The 15,459-nt window shown below is 41.5% G+C and overlaps 1 protein-coding gene across 11 annotated transcripts in view; it reads left to right on the top strand.

Moving 5' to 3' along the window:
• LOC126334745 (uncharacterized) overlaps window positions 1-15,459 on the top strand; it is a 636,264-nt gene that overhangs the window by 525,456 nt on the left and 95,349 nt on the right. For 8 of the 11 annotated variants that reach the window (XM_049997294.1, XM_049997295.1, XM_049997301.1 and 5 more), the window contains exons 3-4: window positions 6,898-6,921; window positions 10,645-10,972. In XM_049997294.1, coding sequence (XP_049853251.1) covers window positions 6,898-6,921; window positions 10,645-10,972 — 352 coding nt within the window. The remainder of the gene's footprint in view (window positions 1-6,897; window positions 6,922-10,644; window positions 10,973-15,459) is intronic. The other 3 variants (XM_049997303.1, XM_049997304.1, XM_049997299.1) reach the window with 1 other exon arrangement.

Raw genomic sequence — 15,459 nt, 5'->3', positions numbered from 1 at the left:
TGTCAGTAGGAAAGAATCGATAATTTACATTTTTGTCACTACATGAAAACACTGATTTATCGTTTGCACTTAAAATCTACGAATATCGGTGGTTACGTAATTGATAGTTGTTTCGTTATAGGATGTACGAATATATTACTCATTAAAACAGCAGTTATGATGAGAAGTTTTCTTAGAAGAAGGGTTCATTTAGATCCCAGTCGTTGTCAGCCAAAACCCTTCTGCAATTTCTGTACTGAAAGAACTAACTTAAATTTTGTGGAAGTGGTTATCGTTCGGAGGAGTCTTTGAAGTCGTACCTCTAAAGGAGAATATATTTGGCTAAGATTGCCTTGCGGAACCAAAGGAAAAAAGTAATGCTGTTTTCACAGGTGTGTGTTCTTTGGTGGGAAACCTGTGTATGGTTAGCAACGAATCTCGTTTTGAGATTAGTTACGACATCGGTACGGATGGTATCATCTTTTATAATTGCCTTCCTAATACATTAGCATTGCTGATTATTATCCAACTTGGCAACCATGTCGCATAAAATAATCCTTGTGCTATAACACTGCAACATTCTGACGACAATTTACTCCATTATGCAGTACATCGTCGTGATTTTAAGGTGTCCAGTCGTTTAACTTTTCGACACAGGTACAGGAGAGAAATAAACGGTCATTACTATTTCCTTGGTGGATCAGTAAATCTCTCCCCCCCCCCCCTCCCCCCTGTAATGATGTTCTATTAACAAGGCAGTAATCTGGAACGCTAACGCGCAATTTCTAGGTCCGCGGCAGCTGTTTTTCTTCTACCAGTGTGTGTGTGTGTGTGTGTGTGTGTGTGTGTGTGTGTGTGTGTGTGTATAAATGTGATTTTCTAGGTGGTGCCAACTTTCGTAAATACCGGTGTATTATCTTGACGTATGAAGGAAACAAGTGCGTGGAAAATGTTACTAGAAGCGACGAAACACATGGGTTTCCTCTTGGCTCCGTAGTCCAAACGAAAATCTAAGATATGAAAACATCTCGATTTGCCAACGGAAAAAAAAGAAAAATTCTCAAAGCTCAGTTGTTTGAAGGGCAAAGTATGTTGAATCTGTTCACGATTTAACTTGCTGCAGTGTGAGTTTTTCCTGTCACGAACAGCCGTTACCAATGAAGCGTATGGCAAAGCTATCGGCGGATAATGTGTAGCCATTAAACAGGAGACGACAAGACGATTAAGTGCAGGTGTGCTAATTCTGTATATTATTGCGTTCTCTCACCCATCAAAACTAACAAACTTCGCCGGAGAGAAAAAATAAGTTGGCAATAAACTAAGAACTACTACTCTCTTGATCTTAGAAGCAGGTTTTATGCGGAAGCACATTCGAAGTCAAAACACATTACCATTCGCTCTTTTGTGGTTCGTCAGCCCTCTTTAGACACGACGTGTACGCTCTAAGCAGGAGAAACACTAACGGGGATTACATAAATAAATAAATAAACTGCCGTACTTGTGTTCGATGGCTTATTTTCAAATCCTTTTTAGAAAAAGAGGAGAGTGGTATGACGCTTTTTACTGGAAGACCCTGAGAGATTCATCAACCACTAAATTCTTTATCTTCCATGTTTCGCTTCTGTCCAAGGCTAGACTCCAGACAAATAACTCCATAAAATAGTTCCTAAAGCTTAAATTAATATTACTTGTTGGCAAATTCCTCTCTTTCAGAAACGCGTTTCTTACTGTTACCAGTCTGCATTTTATATTCTCTCTACTTCGGACTTACGAGTTTTCTGCTGCCCAAATAGCAAAAGAAATCCGCAACTTTTAGTGCCTCATTTCGTAATATATAATTCCCAAAGCAAGGTATGCTCTTCCAAGTCCTTTGCTGTCAACGAGTGGGGTAGCGCAGTGGTGGCACACAAGACTCGCATTTAGGAGGACGACGGTTCAAACCCGCACCCGGCCATCCTGATTTAGGTTTCCCGTGATTTCCCTAAAACGCTTCAGGGAAATGTCGGGATGGTTCCTTCGCAAAGGCATGGCTGCTTTCCTTGTCAATCCTTCCCTCATATGACCTCGTTGTTGACGGGACGTTACATGCTGGTATCCTCCTTTTCTTCCTTTGCTGTCTCTGACAGAATTACAGTGTCATCGGCAAATCTCAAAGTTTAAAAGTATTCTCCTTGAACTGATATTCCTTCACCGTATTTGTCATTAGTTTTCTTTACTACTTGTTCGGTATACAGACTGTATAACATCAGAGACAGGCTACAACCCTTTCTCACTCCCTTTTCAACCAATGCTTCTTGTAATGATCCTTGACTCTTATAACTGTCGTCTGGTTCTGTGCAAGTTGTAAATAGCTTTCCCTCCCTGTATTTTACCTTGCTACCTTCAGAATTTCAAAGAGCGTATTCCAATCAGTATTGTCAACAGTCGTTGTAAATCTACAGATGCTATAAATGTTCATTTGCCCTTCTTTAACCTACTCTCTAAGATAAATCGTTGAGGCGGTGTAATAATAATAATAATAATAATAATAATAATAATAATAATATCCCAATACCACAACAGATAAATGCAGACTTTGCAAACAACAAATAGAAACAGTATATCACATCACAAGCGGATGTACAATACTAGCAAATACAGAATACACCAGAAGACATGACATTGTAGCAAAAATAATACATCAACCTTTTGCCATACAACATAAACTAATAAAACAACACGTTCCCACATACAAGAATGCACCACAAAATGTACTAGAGATTGATGAATACAAATTATACTGGAACAAAACCATTATAACAGATAAAACAACACCACATAACAAACCTGACATCATACTCACCAATAAAAAGTAGAAATTAACACAACTAATTGAAATATCCATACCCAATACAACAAATATACAAAAGAAAACAGAAGAAAAAAATTGAAAAATACATCCAAATGGCTGAGGAAGTGAAGGACACTTGGCATCAGGATAAAGTTGACATTATACCAATTACACTATCAACTACAGGAGTCATACCACACAATATCCACCAGTACATCAACGCAATACAGCTACATCCAAACGTATATATACAAATACAGAAATCTGTAATTATTCATACGTGTTCAATTACCCGAAAGTTCCTAAATGCAAAGTAACATATACCGTACAGTTAAAAGGAAGTCATGCTTGATCAAGGTCCGCGTCACTTTCCGTTTTTAACCTGACATAATGTCTGAGAAAGGAAAGATATATGAATAATAATAATAATAATAATAATAATAATAATAATAATAATAATAATAATAGTCGCCTTTACAGTCATCAGGCATTTGACATCCATGCCGTATAAAAGTACATTTATGTCATCCATATCCATAGATATGCATCTGTGTTTCTCCTGAATATTGTCGGATATTATGTACTCATTTTCGAGTAGGTCATCATCAAGATCAGTTATTAAAGCTTGGAATTGAGCAAAGTACATTCTTGGCCCATCTACATTAAATCGCATGGCCGCATTTTTCTCCATTTCAGTTTCATTACGTCCTCCACTTCGGTATATTTGTTTTCTTGTATATCCTTTCAATTCTCTATAAGCATCTCTGTATTGCTCATGGAGTAGCACCTAGTTTTGAATGGTTTTAACGTGTAAAGTCATTATTTCGCCGTGATAATGAAAATACCGGTAAAATGCGCTGTGAACTGAAAGTTTCACACGCACGTAGAAAATTTTGTTTTGGAAACTCTTTGTAGTTTACCAGAAGCACTCCACTCGTTGTTGCGGGGCTGACATTAGGAATGAGAAAGAGATTGCGGGCGTTGACGAACTGCAGAGACGAGGGCCGCAGGTGCCGATAAGAGCTGCGCCCGGGCGCCGCAATCTGCAGAGGACCTCTGGCGATGCCAGCACTCTACTCCACTCCTCTCCTCTCCAGCACAGTCCGCTGTCGCCTGCCCGCAGGATGTTTGTCAGCGTCCTCAGTTCCTCCCCTTCCCACTTCCTGCAACCCTTTCTGTTCGCCATTTCACGCCCGCCTTCTTTCATTCGGAGTGGATGCAGACGGCGGTGATAGCGTGGGAAGGGTTGGGAAGGGGGAAGGGAAGGGGAGGGGGGATGGGAGGGGTGGGGTGGGGGGAGGGGGCGGCACCACACAGAAAACGAAGAAGGGAAACGGGAAGGAAGGGACAAGGCTTTAGAACAATTGTCTTCTTCGAAGTCCGAGGGAGATAAACGACGACGTGGCAGGAAGACAAAGGCGGCTGCAATCAGTCCCGAAATCGTGCCCTCTAGCACGGGAGGAACACTTCGTTGCCCATCTCGTTTTCAGATAATCTAGAACAACTAAATTTTTTCAAAAAAATATTAATCTCGGTCTTTGTGTATGGGCAAAGCTGTACGGTTGTTCTGTAGCAGTCTACACGTGCAAGGAGTATTACCAGTTTCTCGCTTCCGCTATCAGATCACGAAGATACACTGACACACACACACACACACACACACACACAAAACCTCAGCATCAAAAAATAATTAATGTAGTGTAACGAAATTTAGGGAATACTTATGTCTGCGTAACATGTTTAAGTGATGGACACTGCAATATCGCCGGCTAATGAAAGCGCGATGTAAGCCATTGAAAATATGACATGCTGGTACATTAACAGCCGGTGTAACGGCCAGAATGTTGAATACAAGCATACAAACGTGCATACATTGCACTGTACAGGTGCCGGATGTCATGTTGTGAGATGGAGTTCCGTGTATGTTATACGTGGCCGGTCAATAGAGGGACGGTTAATACTGTATGTGGATGACGCTGGAGTGGTCGTCCGACGATGTTCCATGGGCGCTCGATTGGAGACAAATCTGGCGACTGAGCAGAGCAGGCCAACACGTCGACACACTGTAGAACATGTTGGGCTTCGACAGCGGTATGTGGGCGAGCGCTATCCTTTGCAAAACACACAGTGGAATGCTGTTCATAAATGGCAGCACAACATGTCCTCGATGGTGAGTGTTCATCGGAGGTGAGGTTATCATCTGCAGTGCCCCAGGGGAGTGTGGTAGGTCCGCTGCTACTTTCTATCTATATAAATGATCTTTTGGGTAGGGTGGATACCAATGTGCTGATGATGCTGTGGTGTATGGGAAGGTGTCGTCCTTGAGTGACTGTAGGAGGATACAAGATGACTTGGACAGGATTTGTGATTGGTGTTAAGAATGGCAGCTAACTCTAAATATAGATAAATGTAAATTAATGCAGATGAATAGGAAAAAGAATCCCGTAATGTTTGAATACTCATTAGTAGTGTAGCGCTTGACATAGTCAACGTCGATTAAATATTTGGGCGTAACATTGCAGAGCGATATGAAGTGGGACAAGCATGTAATGGCAGTTGTGGAGACGGATAGTCGTGTTCGGTTCATTGGTAGAATTTTTCATCTGTAAAGGAGATCGCTCTTAAAACACTAATACGACCTATTCTTGAGTACTGCTTGAGCGTTTGGGATCCCTGTCGGGTCGGATAGAGGGAGGACATAGAAGCATTTCAGAGGCGGGGTGCTAGATTTGTTACTGGTAGGTTTGATCATCACGTGAGTGTTACGGAAATGCTTCAGGAACTCGGGTGGGAGTCTCTAGAGGAAAGGAGGCATTCTTTTCATGACTCGCTATTGAAGAAATTTAGAGAACCAGCATTTGAGGCTGACTGCAGTACAATTTTACTGTTGCCAACTTATATTTCGCGGAAAGACCCCAAAGATAAGATAAGAGAGATTAGGGCTCGTACAGGGCATATAGGCAGTCATTTTTCCGTCGTTCTGTTTGGGAGTGGAACATGGAGAGAAGATGCTAGTTGTGGTACGAGGTACCCTCCGCCACGCACCGTATGGTGGATTGCGGAGTATGTATGCAGATGTAGAATCACCAGACTGACGTACAGATTTGCAGTCAGGGTGCGTGGGATAACCACTAGCGGGCTCCTGCTGCCTGACGACATCGCACCTCAGATCGTGACTCCAGGTGCAGGTCCAGTATATCTAGCACGCAGACTGGATGGTTGCAGGCCTTCAACTGACCTCTTCCTAGCCAACGCACGACCACTACTGGCACCGAGGCAGATCCAGCTTGCATCAGAAGCCACACACAGACCTCCACCCTGACCTCCAAAGTTCTCTCGCTTGACGCCACTGAAGTCGAAAATGACAGTAGTTAGGGTCAGTGGAATGCACGCTACAAGGCGTCTGGCTCGGAGATGTTGAAGTAACCGTTTATTTGTAACAGTGCCTTGTGAGACTGTGGTGCCAAGTACTGGTGAAATTGCTGCTGCAGATGCAATGCGATGCGCCAGAGACATACGCCGAACACTATGGTCTTCCCTCTCGGTTGTGCCACGTGGCCGTCCGGAGCCTTACATTCTCGTGACCACTGCTGTTAGCAGTCGTGTAGCGTGACTACATCCCTGCCAAATCTTTCTCCAATACCGCACAAGGAACATCCAGCTTCATGTAGCCCTATCAAGCGACCTCATTCAAATAATAATGGCGTCTCTGTCGTCTTAAAGGCTTGACTAACATCAACTCACCACGTCCAGTCTCAGAGGTAACTAACTCTCAAAACCGTTACAACGTGTATTTAAAGCAAACGGGATTTGTACTGTATTAGCGCCACTCTTATGCGTATGATGTGAAATGTGAACAGACATCATCTTTCAGATGTAGAATCAGTTTCGTGTACGTCGCACAACTCTTCCTTGGTGTTGCGATTATTTTTCCATCGGTGTGTACAGGATGTCCCAAAAGATACTTTACAACTTCAGTATAGTATAACTCGACTCATTATTAGACAATGATTTTGTTTAGCTGTATCGTTAAGATATTTATACGCTTCTTTTTAACACATGTCTCTTATTTACTTGCACGCCGCCAGGAGAACGAGAGGAAGGTCATTAAGGTGAGTAAAAACTTGTCTTTAGAAAATATGACGGCTCATGCCCTTTCATAAATGCAAGGGCAACCATCTCTTGCCTGTGTCATCAATTTTTCTGATAAATGACAATGTAAACCAGAGCTAAGTTGAGTGTTATCTTACGTTTGTGCTCTTAAGGTTTATCTCTTCTGCACTGGCCACAACTTAAACGTCTTTGCATAATACGTATTACGAACGGTTGAGTCCTACTGCTTTGAATGCCTATCAGTAAATATGGGTCATTGGCGCCAGTGGTAGCATTTTTGTATCATCCTGTAACCTGTGGTTGTCACAATTCATCAAAAACACAACAACCAGTGAGTACAACAGAAAGGTGCAAGATAAGGAATAAATTTATTTATTTAATTTTTGTTAAGAAAGACCTCTGTCAGTGCTTTGAAATCATAGTATAAATCTTTGCATGTAACTTATTGAAAGGAAAAAATCAGCATAACAACGACGAGAACAACAATAATAATACAGAACATGGGAATCTGTTCCACTTAGCAAAATTCAATAGCAAAACTTTGAAGGTCTGCATAAATTGCAATTTCGTATTGTGTTATATATATTGGTGTGTTTGTGTAAGTTCTTACGCAGAAACTGACGGAATCCAACAGAACCTGTTGAAGTTGAATAACGAAACATCGGAGACAATTGAGTTGTTTTGTATAGACCGTTTAAGACGACTGCAAATTCCATTAGATAAATTAATCGCTTTTTGTGGAGGCAATACCAGTACCAACACCAACGTCGGAGGATTTCATCGATACGGTCAGCGGAATGTTTTTCACCAAATTAAAGAACTGGGGAAAATGTAGAAGGAATCGGATGGCCTGCCAATGTTGTTCACAATGCTATGTCAAGCGCTGCTGGAGTCTTCACTGTCGACATTCAAATAATCGTCATGAAAATATTTAATTATGGCAATGATGGCAATAAAAGAGAGGTTCAGGAGTGGAATCAAAATTCAAGGTGAAGTACCAACGATAAGATTTACTGGTAACGTTGCTATCCTGAGTGAAAGTGAAGAAGAATAACATGATCTGCTGAATGGAATGAGCAGTCTAATAGAGTTCAGAATATGGATTGAGAGTAAACCGGAGCAACACGAAAGTAATGAGAAGTAGCAGAAATGAGAACAGCTAGAAACTTAACATCAAGATTGATGGTCACGAAGTAGATGAAGTTAAGGAATTCTGCTACCCAGGCAGTAAAATAACCAATGATGGACGGAGCAAGGAGGACATCAAAAGAAGGCTAGCCCTCGCGAAAAGGGCATTTCTGGCCAAGAGAAGTCTACTAGTATCAAACATAGGCCTTAAATTTGAGGAAGAAATTTCTGAGAGTGTACATTTGGAGCACAGCGTTGTGTGGTAGTAATAAATGGACTGTGAGGGAATCGGAACAGAAGAGGATGGAAGCATTTGAGATGTGTTGTAGACGAATGTTGAAAATTAGGTGGACTAATAAGATAAGGTATGAGGAGGTTCTACGCAGAATCGGAGAAGAAAGGAATATGTGGAAAATACTGGCAAGGAGAAGGAACAGGATGATATGACTTAAGTTAAGACGTCAGGGAATGACTTCAATGTTACTAGAGGGAGCTGTAGAGGGCAAAAACTGTAGAGGAAGAAAAGATTGGAATGTATCTAGTAAATAACTGAGGATGTAGGTTGCAAGTGCTACTCTGAGATGAAGAGGTTGGCTCAGGAGAGAAGTTCGTGGCGGGCCGCATCAAACCAGCGAGTAGACTGATGACAAAAAAGCTTAAAACTTTATGAGTACCGTCACACAGTGTTCCCTAATTTATGGGACGCGCTGCTGTTGAGGCTGTTACGTCGTTCATCCCGAATACTGGTACTGGTTTGATGCAGCTCTTAATGCTAATCTCTCCGCTGCAAGTCTCTCCATCTTAGAAAAACTGGTGCAACCTACATCCATTTATCCTGCGTACTGTATTCATTCGTTGGTCTCCCTGTTTAATTTGTACCCTCTACACTACTCTCCATTACCAAACTGACGATTCCTTGATGCCCGAAGACGTGTCATATTCACTGATCCCTTCTTTAAACGAAGTTGTTCCTAAATTTCTTTTTTTCCCAATTCGACCTAGTACTTCTCCATTAGTTACCTGATCTACACCTCTTAATGTTCAGCATTCCTCTACAGCACTACATTTCAAAAGCTGCTATTCACAGTGTCCACGTGTCTCTACCATACAATGCTACACTCCAGACAAAAACCTTCAGTAAGGACATCTTAACACTTTTACCGATACTAGATTGTAACAAATTCATCTTCTTCAGAAATGTTTTTTCTTGCTGTAGTCAGCCTTTACTTTGTATCCTCTCTGCGCCAGGCATCATGAGTTATTTTACTACCAGGGCCATTGCTAGGTGTTTTACCGCCCTAGGCGAGAATTGAAAAATGACGCTCCGTCTTTTTTGCTACTATCAGTCTCCCCATATAATTGCCCCCTCCCCCTCGACATCCCTCCCGAGCTCCACTGCCACCAACATCCAACGGCACATGAAATGCAAATCTCCTATTATACTTTTCAAACCTCCACTTAGAAAAATTTATCAATGATTGTGCTGATAAACCCCTTACGTTATTTGACTTTCAAACAGCTGAGCAAAACTGAACGTACTCGGACATTACTCTCTTTACTTATTCTGATCAACGCTAAACTGACACACATTTTTTTCTTTTTTTTTTTGCGCAAAGCAATCTGACTTTCAAAAATCCCTACAAAAGAATGGCCCTATACCTTTCATGAATCACTTACCTCACAAAAATCTTAGTTACCCGAACTACTGCAATACAGCGAGCGCCAATACTGCCAGCTAAAAGAAAAGGCATAGTTAGCGAATGAAAGATTTTGATAGAGAACAAACAATGTATTTACCTTAATAGTGTTCAAAAGTCATTATATATATATATATATATATATATATATATATATATAAAGTTCATGAATCCAGTCTCACAGATTTACTCTCACGTGAAGATCATCCGTTCTCAAAACTCCGCCTCTCTCTCCCCACATCGACCACTGCTGGCGACTCACCTCCAACTGCGCAACGCTACGCGCAGCTAACTGCCCGAAACTACAATAGCGAATATTTCAACAATGCCAACCAGCTACAGACGGCACACAGCGCAGTCAGCGATATTCATACAGAGCGCTACGTGGCGTTACCAACATAAAAAACCTAAACAGCTTACTTACACCTAAACAGCGTACTTACACTTTTAATCATTAAACTGTGGTGACCAGGCGTCCTCAGTTTCTGGGGACAGTCCCCAGTTTCCATTACTTTAAAACTGACTGAGGACAACAAATGTGCTCGATTTTTTTTTCGTCAGTGTTTTAATTTTTCCTCTTTTTTTATTTTTCCTGCTCATTTGCTCAATTTTTTCGTTGTTTGATTTAAAATTTAATTTTTGCCTCCCCTAAGATTTTGTAGTCGAATTAACAACAACAACATTTTGCCGCCTTACCTAATGGTAGAAACGGTCCTTTCTACTCCCCAAATAATAAAACTGATTTCTTTCTTTCCTAGTGTAAGTTCCTCAACATTCTCTGATTTAAATCGTCAATATTGGAGTCGTCCTTGTTTTACTTATGTAGATGTTCATCTTATAACCTCTTTTCAAGACAGTGAGCGTGGCGTTTTACGCATGGTGCCTGTGTGTGCGCAGGAGTTCACGGACAGCGCGTCGAGCCACAGCCTGGCGGGTCCCGGGCCAGCGAACGCGACGCCCGCGACGGCCGCCGGTCCTGGCCCCGGGGGCGGCGGGGGCGGCGTCGGCTACGTGAACAGCGCCGCCAGCTCCGCGGAGTTCACCATGTTCCCGCCGGCAGCAGCAGCGGCCGCGCCCGGAGACCGCTCCTCCGTGGTGCACTTCGAGCCGCTCCCGGACGTGGGCAGCGCCCGTCTGCAGCCGCCGCAGGCGCCCGCGCCCAGCCGCAAGCCCGCCTCCTTCAACAACGTCGTCAGCGGCGGCCTATCCGCCCGCGACTGGCTCGGTAAGTCGCGAGGGACCTGGAGTACCGGCAGATGTCCTCGTCATCCTACACGGTGGTAGCCACTCTAGCAGGCCAAGTACTCTGAGGTGACAAAAGATGTACGATGCCGGGGATGTCGGTGCGCTCACGTTATCGTGGTCGTACTCTCTAGCAGGCCGACTGAAGCAGCAGTTCGTCACTTCTTCGAAAGGAATTTCCGTGGCACATTTAGAAGCTGTTGCTGCCTTTTCTTCATTCACACCTGAGAATCTGCGAGCTCCATTCTTGCGGTATATTGATAATTTTTACTCATGGACCGTCTGACAGAAACTGAATAAAACACAATTTTAGTGCCATATGAGTTTCGCCTTTATTTTTTGCAAGTCATCATCAGTGGCAGGTTGCGTGGACAATTTTTACATTTTACGCTCCTGTTGCATAACCTTTCCATAGTGGCTGCTTCTGTTTGGTTGTGCTTATTGTGTGTCTGCCGTGTTTGTTTTATTGTGCCTTTTATTTATTCTTTTACTAGTTCTCTTGTCAGTCCTATGTTTATTTCACAATTATTTTGTTGTTCTTCAAGTGTAAGGATGTGTTCAGTTTCTATTATCTGATACAGCGCATAAAATCCAACAAAACATGCAAAAAGAACGATTTAATTCCAAGTTACATTAATGTAAAGGTTAAATACAGTTCTGCAAATGATTTCGACTTCTGTGCCACTGCAGAACGATATTGGTTACTACATGAAATTAAGATGCTCTATTCGCAAAAACAGCACGTAAACATGATGCTCTATTAGACTCATCTAGAATTGGCAAACAAACGTAGGAAACGCCACAGTCTTCATGGAACTAGTAGAAAAAACTGAACACAACACATACACACCAATGAAACATTTACAAAACAAACATAAAGAGAAGATAATGAAACTAACATTTACATTTTAAATGTGAAACCACATGAACACCAACACACATTCCATCCACGTTTAGTTAACCTAACAGAGACAGAACTACACGAAAATGAAAAAAATGCTCCTGGAAAAAGGTTTGAAACACTGCACTGATAGCAAAGTGAACAATCAATACATACAAAATCTCATAATAGAAACTGGATACATCATTACACGTGAAGAGCAACAAAATAATTGTGAAATAAACATAGGACTGACAAGAGGACCAGTAAAAGAAGAAATAAAAGGCATAATAAAACAAACACGGCAGACACACAATAAGAACAACCAAACAGAAGCAGCACTTTGAAAAGGTTATGCAACAGGAGCGTAAAATGTAAAAATTGTCCACGCAACCTGCCACTGATGATGCCTTGCAGAAAATAAAGGCGAAACGCGTATGGCACTAAAATTGTGTTTTATTCAGTTGCTGTCAGATGGTCCATAAGTAAAAATTATCAATATACAATAATATTACACGCAACTGAGGAAGACAGGACTACAAAAGTTGAACATGTCCATTCCTACATGACAAATGAGTTTGCGACTCACTCTGAACGAAAAAGAGAACAGAGTTATTCAGCTTAAAGAGGGAAAAATATACTCAGGTGGCAAAAGTCACGGATTACATGTCAGACATCCTTTTGTCCGGTGTAGTGCAGCAACTGGATGTGGTGTGGATGCGATAAGCTGTAGGCAGCACCCTGCAGAAATACTGAGCTACGCTCCTTGTGTGGCTGTCTGTAATTGCGAAAGTGTTACTGGTGCAGAATTTTGTGTGCAAACTGACCTTTTGATTATGTGCCACAAATGTTCGATGGGACTGATATCAGGTGGCCTGGTTGCTCAAACAATTCGCTGAATTGTCCAGAATGTTCCTCAAACCACTGTTAGGCAATTATGACCCTGTGACAAAGTGCATTGTCATCCCGTGAAAATTCCATTGTTGTTTAGGAACATAGAAGTCCGTGAATGTCTCCAAATGGCCTCCAACTAGCAGAATGTAACCATTTCTGTCAATGATCACTCTGATTGGACCAGAGTCCATTCCCTGTAAACACCTCCCATATTACTGTGGAGCCAGCGCCAGCTTGGATAGTACCTTGTTGACAACTTGGGTCAATGCATTCACGGAGTGTGCACCACACTTGAACCCTACCATCAGCTCTTACCAACTGAAATTGGGACTCATATGACCAAGCCACAGTTTTACAGTCATCTAGGATCCAAAGGACTTGGCCACGAGCTAAAAGAGGCAATGCAGTGAATGTTGTGGTGTTAGCAAAGGCACTCACATCAGTCGTCTGCCATCATAGACCTTTATCACCAATTTTGCCACACTATCCTAAAGGGTATGTTAATCGTAGCTCGCACATTGATTTCTGCAGTTTTTTCACACAGTTTTGCTTGACTGTTAGCACTGACAACTCTATGCAAATGCTGCTGGTTTCAGTCATTAAGTGAAGGCAGTCGGCCAGTGTGTCATTTGTAGTGAGAGGCAATGCCTTAAATTTGGTATTCTTGGCATGCTCTTGACACTGTGGATCACGGAATACTGAGTTTCCTAATGATTTCCGAAATAGAATGTCCCGCGTGTCTAGCTCCAAGCACCATTCCGCATTCAGGGTCTGTTAATTCTCATCGTCCACCTGTAACCACATCGGAAACCTTTTCACATGAATCATCTGAGTGTAAATGACAGATCTGCTAATGCTCTGCCCTTTTATACCTTGAGTAAGCGATACTACTGCCACCTGTATATGTGTATATCGCTATCTCATAACTTTTGTCACCTCAGTGTAACTCCATAAAATTAAATGTGGATAAAGATTTCATAAATATCATAACAAACACAAAATTTTTAAGACTTAATGTTGATTATGAAGTGGAATGAACATGAACATACATTAGGAAAGAAAATGCCAACTGTGTGCTATGCCCATAGGCCCCTGTCTTCAATGTGTAACAGAGAGTACCTTATGTTACGTACTACTCCTATGTGCATTCCACCTGTATCTATGGAACCATTTTTTCAGAGGTTCCCAAACACAAAACATGGACACAGTCTTCAAACTACCAAAAAAATGACTTTTAGAGTAATACCTAAGTACAAATAGTAATGGAGTTCCTTGTAAAGATCTGTTTAAACAGTTGGGGATTCTAAGTGCACCATGTGAATATCTCCACCACACTCTTATGTGCATTAAGAACATCAGTAATTATTTCACAAACAGCAGCGTTCGTGATCATGGAACAAGAGCTGGAGTAAACTGCACTTACCAGGAGTAAACATACGACACCCATCAACATTTTCTACAGTGAAATAAAATTATACATTAAATTACTGAAGCAGATTAATGAGACAATTAAAATGCAAATGTATAAATAGCAAATTAAAACATGCATCTTCAACATAATTCATACTTCAAAGTCAACAGTTATCTAAATAACTCTGAAAAGATGGTGGTAAAAAAATTTACACTTTTTAAATACAAAACACTGTCAGTCAATACTGAACCGTAATAATTCAATGATGCTCACTGTAAAATCCTATGCCCAGGTTCTGTTATAGAAAATTCTAACCTCTTTTCATGCTATTGACTTCAGTCTTATTCATCGTGGTATGGTACTGATTCAGCTTTTTAAGATCAGCCAAATGGCGTGTAAAATTATTTTTTTGACGATGTAACATTGCTAAATGCATCAGCTATTTATTTTTTAAATTGTTTCCTGTTTAATGAACATTACATGTATTATATAATTTTATAAATCATCTATAGATACATAAACAACTATCTATCTATTTATGTGATAGTATGCATGCGTTTAAGTGTTAGTAACTGCCCAGTTTGCTACTTAGTTGGTAAATATTGGTCTACTAACTTAATAATCTGGATTGATGCTCTTTGGGGGACTATCTTCCTCACTGAATTTAGGCCTTTATCCAGGCTAGTGGCTATGAGAGACATTATTAGTGTGATAGGATGACTAATTGCTTGCCTTATGAGCTTATCGTTCCCTGGCTGTGCTATGGGGTCATCTTTGAGATTGTTAGCGATGCAAGAGCTGGTATGTAGTGAGAATGTGCATTGTTAACTTACAGCTGATGGGCATGTCTGTTAACAAAATAATTTGATTGATAGTTGTAGCCTACTGCACTGATTTAAGGGCTGCTGACTTTTGCAGTACAGCAGATATTCTCCAGCAATTGTTGGAAATAAACTTGTCAAAAATCCTGGTGGGAAGCAGCACTTCCCAGAGGTGTTGTCTTAGTGGCAGAAGGTGATGCATACTGCTCATGAGTCTCAGTGGCAGGTAGGCCCAAATGTTTGAACATTTTTGGAAGTTGTCGGACATCATCAGTTTGGGAGGTCAGGTGGCAGCAGGTGAAGGAGATGAGGTGTGGACCCTGTGGGGTGGAGGTGATGTTTAAAAGTTTTATGTGTTTCAGGTAGGTGGTTACTGATCTTCAGTGATTGTGCACACAGTCAATAGGCAGCAATGTTGTGTCAGCTTGTGGTGCCATTAGCTAGCCGGAGGTAGTTTGATGAAA

Source organism: Schistocerca gregaria, chromosome 2 (genome assembly GCF_023897955.1).
Source record: "Schistocerca gregaria isolate iqSchGreg1 chromosome 2, iqSchGreg1.2, whole genome shotgun sequence".
Lineage (NCBI taxonomy): Eukaryota > Metazoa > Arthropoda > Insecta > Orthoptera > Acrididae > Schistocerca > Schistocerca gregaria.
This window is presented reverse-complemented; position numbering and strand designations above follow the sequence as displayed.